At 43.1% G+C, this 4,370-nt stretch overlaps 1 protein-coding gene across 1 annotated transcript; it reads right to left on the bottom strand.

Moving 5' to 3' along the window:
* Nucleotides 1-1,792: 1,792 nt before the first annotated feature.
* On the bottom strand, nt 1,793-4,145 carry LOC306700651 (homeobox protein otx5-like; the record flags this gene model as incomplete). Its single annotated transcript, XM_079165729.1, has 3 exons — nt 1,793-2,431; nt 2,663-2,814; nt 4,049-4,145. 3 exons carry the CDS (start codon nt 4,143-4,145, stop codon nt 1,793-1,795), a joined length of 888 nt encoding a protein of 295 aa, XP_079021855.1.
* Between the last annotated feature and the right edge of the window lie 225 nt (nt 4,146-4,370).

Below are 4,370 nucleotides of genomic sequence, written 5' to 3'. Positions count from 1 at the left end.
AAAAATAAGCAGAGAAGATTATAGTAATGCAAAAGAAAAACAAAAGTACAGTAAATGATTAAGAAGCATAAACAGCATTGTATCCTAATACTGCTACTTGTATTGGATAAACCCCTGAGTTTGAAAAAAAAGAAGAAGAAGAAGAAGAAGACGAAGAAGAAACCAGAAAAAATATAAACAGAAAAAATAAAAAGTTGGCAGTTTTCTAGAAATTAAGAAAAAGAGAGATTGTGTTGGAGCGCCTGCTGATACCAGACATGATTGCATTTTCAAGTTTTAATATTTACAAAAGAACAAAAAAAAAAGTATATTAGCAACGTCCATGTCCGCTGAAGACATAATATTAATGATGATAGTAATAATACTGATAATAATATCAACTTCAAAACAAATTACCACAATTTTTACTTTAACGAATTCACAATAATTTTTTTTTCAAAAAGAAACATAATATTGTTTAAGTCTAATACAAAAAAAAAAAAAAAAAAAAATCAACAGATACATCAAACACATAAAGTGGTACCCATCACATCTTTACAGGTTGGAGTTGAGAGAGGCACCAAAACTCTCTGTGCAAAGGAAGTCCCTTCTCTTTCTCTGGTGCAGTTCATCAGCAACACACAGTTCATAACAAAGTCGTTCGTAGATTCAAGAACTGCTTCAACAACCTACTAACCTCATGCAAACACTGTGAGATGGAGAGGGGAGAGGGGAGTGGGGAGAGGGGAGAGGGGGAGGGGGGAGGGGGGAGGGGGGGAGTACTCGGCTGCCACAATGCGACCATTGTCGCACAAATTGTCTGGAAGTGATCCTATTAAAACTAACAATGCACGAGCCATTCCGCTAATGATTTCAACCATGCTCAAAGGCAACAGGTTTGTACTGCAGTCACTCCAGTGACCAACTCCACAACCCTCCGCTTTGTAACGCAGACACACACAGGCTGCAGAGGGTCAGTATCACACAAGGCTACTGGGAATCGTCAGCTTCTGTCTGCTAAACATCTCTCACACGGTGTTTAACCATCGGTCCTCCCTCGAGATGTCACGTCTGGGTTGGTTTGAGTCGTTTTTTGGGGCTCAAAAGCTTTTTGAGTCAGCTCGCTGATGCAAAAAGCAGCTTTACAAAAAAAACGATATATATATATAATCACAGAAAATACAAGACAAAGTCTAGAAGGAAGAAATAAACACGAGCTTGGGCTGAAGTCGGTTTGTGTGCTTTTAAACGTCAATTTCAAGGCCGTCTATGCCGTAAACTTGGAGGTCACCGGGAACTGTCGTAAACTGTCGAAAACTCTGCTGGTCCAGGTGGAGGCCAGCGGAGCGGTTTCTGAATGTTTCTAAACCAAAACTACTGAGTCGTCAATCAAAAGGATGCCCCTTTGTTCGTGCATTTTCTCTTTACTCAATGCTGCATTTAAATCACAACCATTTCGGCCCTGAACACCACCGAGCTACAGAATCAAAGCTGCTGTTCTTTCCCATTGATTACATTTAGTGTACAGATATCGTACGCAGCCATTTCAACTTAGGAACACTGACTCTCATCTCTTCGTTATGATCACAGAGCCGAACATCGACAGATCAGTTTACTTCCACACACATTTTTCATCATGAAATGGCAAAAGACTTAATTTCAGCTGATTCGTTCTTCAGCTGATGTGATTAATTGATTTCTGTGTCCCACGGTCTCCTCCTTTCTTCTACCAACACACCAACCTGGGGTTATTTCGCCCTACTCTGATTTCTCTCCCCTACCCCTCTTCCCTCCCCCACCTCCTACTTGCTATTTACAAGACCTGGAACTTCCAGGAGTTCTGGTCTTTGTAGTCTAGACAGTCAGTGGCATTGAAATTGAGCTTCCAGGCAGCTTGGTCCTTGTAGTCTAGACAGTCGACGGCTCCGAAGCCCAGCGAGGCGGCCGTGTAGCCCTGGGAGGAGAGCGAGGCCGGGGACTGGCTGAGGGGCCCCCCCATCGAGGAGGCCGTGATGGGGCTCAGGGCGCCTCCGGTGCCCGACAGCTGCGGGTGCATGGGGGATAGGTAGGAGCTACAGTCCAGGCCGGTAAAGTAGGAGGAGGAGCCTCCGTAGCTCTGACTGTAGGCCGGGGCCTGAGTGTAGGTCATGGGGTAGGCGGAGGTGCGCTGCATGCAGGGGGTGTTGGAGGCGGACAGGGGGTCTGGCAGCGGGGAGATGGAGGCCGGGCTCCAGATGGACACCGTGGCACTAGCAGAACTGGAGCTGGGGGTGATGGAGGTGCCTGGAGGAGGGGGCTGAGGGCTGTAGGGTCCATTGGAGGGGTTGACACTGGCCTCGGAGTTGGCATCCCGAGCGGGCGATGCCTTCTTTTTAGGGGGCCGTGGTTTGGACTGGCCCGTGCTCTGCTGCTGCTGCTGGCGGCACTTGGCACGACGGTTCTTGAACCAGACCTGGAGGATGGCAGAGGTGCATCAGTTACATCATCACCATTCATTATCAAATGCTTAAGATAGTCCTACTGCAAAAAACTGCTATTGTGAGGAAACCTCGCTCACATTTCTTTCTTTCAGCAACCCAGTGGGGATTATTTATTGTTTTGCATCCAAATGAATTATGACATGAATTAAGGCCTAAGACGATTCTAAGACAGTTCTCTGCATACTTATTTTATAATGTGTTACCTGGACTCGGGACTCAGGCAGGTTGATCTTGAGGGCCACCTCCTCCCTCATGAAGATGTCTGGGTAGCGCGTTTTGGAAAACAGAGCCTCGAGGATGTCCAGCTGTGCGCGTGTGAAGGTGGTGCGCTCCCGACGCTGTTTACGCGGAGTGTCTAACAAGAGAAGAAGAAGAAGAAATCGTTATTATTATTGTTTTGATCATTATAGTTATTATGAATTTGCTTGCGTTGTTTTTTATGTTCGTATTTAAAAACAAAATCTGCAACAAAAGACCTTTTGTGTGTTGGTTCATACATTTAACTGCTGTATTAAAAACCTCTCGATTCAACAGATAAATAGATTGCAGCACCAAATTATATTCTAAATCAGACTATTCAAATCCCTTTATTCATAATCAAGGTGGGATATTTTACTAAGGACCACAAAATATATATTTTTTTTGCTCATGAATCATGTAAACTATTTGAATTATTTCTCTTGAATTCACAAACAATTTATTATTTTATAAACTGCCCGAGAGTTTTGTTTTTTTATATTATAGCCTCGATATTATTTGACTGTCTTGCAAAATAACGAATGAAGTTTAATACATTGTGGTTCGGACCTTATCGGCCTCTCGTGACATAGAAGAAAAGCGTCGCTGAGTAAAAGATTGTATTTTTTATTACATCGATTAAAGTTATTTAAAACGTGTTCTATGGTTTTATCCGTCATAACTGAGGCTGTTTGAATCGAAATATACAAAGTGAAGAAACGAAAGTCACTCCAAAGCATGTGTTCTGAATTTTAAATGAATGGTCTTAACTCTAATCTGCGACAAGAAGGCCACGCTTTGTATCACGCCTTCTGTCATCGGTGCCAAACCTCGGCATCGTTTCATTCAAACTCTCCTCTCAAAGATGACAGATGCCACGTAGCTCACCCAAACAATATAAGAAGTGTTCACTTATGGAGAAAAAAACTCAACACAATGGCACAAAGTAAAATACAATGAGCATCCTTTTGTAAATAGGTTACATGATAAGAGCAACAGATTGGAGTCTATTTCGGTGTTAAGTCTGTGTGAGAACAGGCTGCGTTTCCATTCACACACGTTTCTTGTTGTTTTTTGACTCTATAATCCGCCGAACTTATAGGTCAAGTGAACACATGTTCTGATGGCTGAAGAATCAGACATCTACTCATAAAGCATAACCGTGATACATTTTTAAATAATGACAAAATAAGCGAAATGGTCTTTTTCTTTACTGATCATTTTACGCAAACATTTTCTGTGAATTCTTTCAGTAACTGCATTTCAAAATGTACTTTTTTTTCTGTTGAAACTACAATTAAACGACAGTTTTAAATTATTTGAAATAAAAACACAAGACATTAGCTACTTACTGGGATAGCCAACGGCGGAGTGGAGCAGATCCATGCCCGGGCCGGACAGCGTTAACCCGTTCACGGAGTAATGGGGTTGCTTAATGTACGACATCATGCCTCCTGCTGGCTTTAAAACACTCCCTCACTACCTCACTCTCTCTCTCCTTCTCTCAGGCCGGGGGCTGGGTCTCCTAGCTAGTCTCCAGGGGGTGTCTCTCTCTCTCTCTCTCTCTCTCTCTCTCTCTCTCTCTCTCTCTCTCTCTCCCTCCCTCTCTGTTTTTTCTTTGGGGTTGTTTGTCACTAAGTTGTTGTTTTGTGATTTCCTTGCTGGCCTTGTCCT

This window comes from Pholis gunnellus (genome assembly GCF_910591455.1).
Source record: "Pholis gunnellus genome assembly, chromosome: 9".
In the NCBI taxonomy this organism is placed as follows: Eukaryota; Metazoa; Chordata; class Actinopteri; order Perciformes; family Pholidae; genus Pholis; species Pholis gunnellus.
Note: the sequence above shows the minus strand (reverse complement) of the source record. Positions and strands in the feature narration are given on the sequence as shown.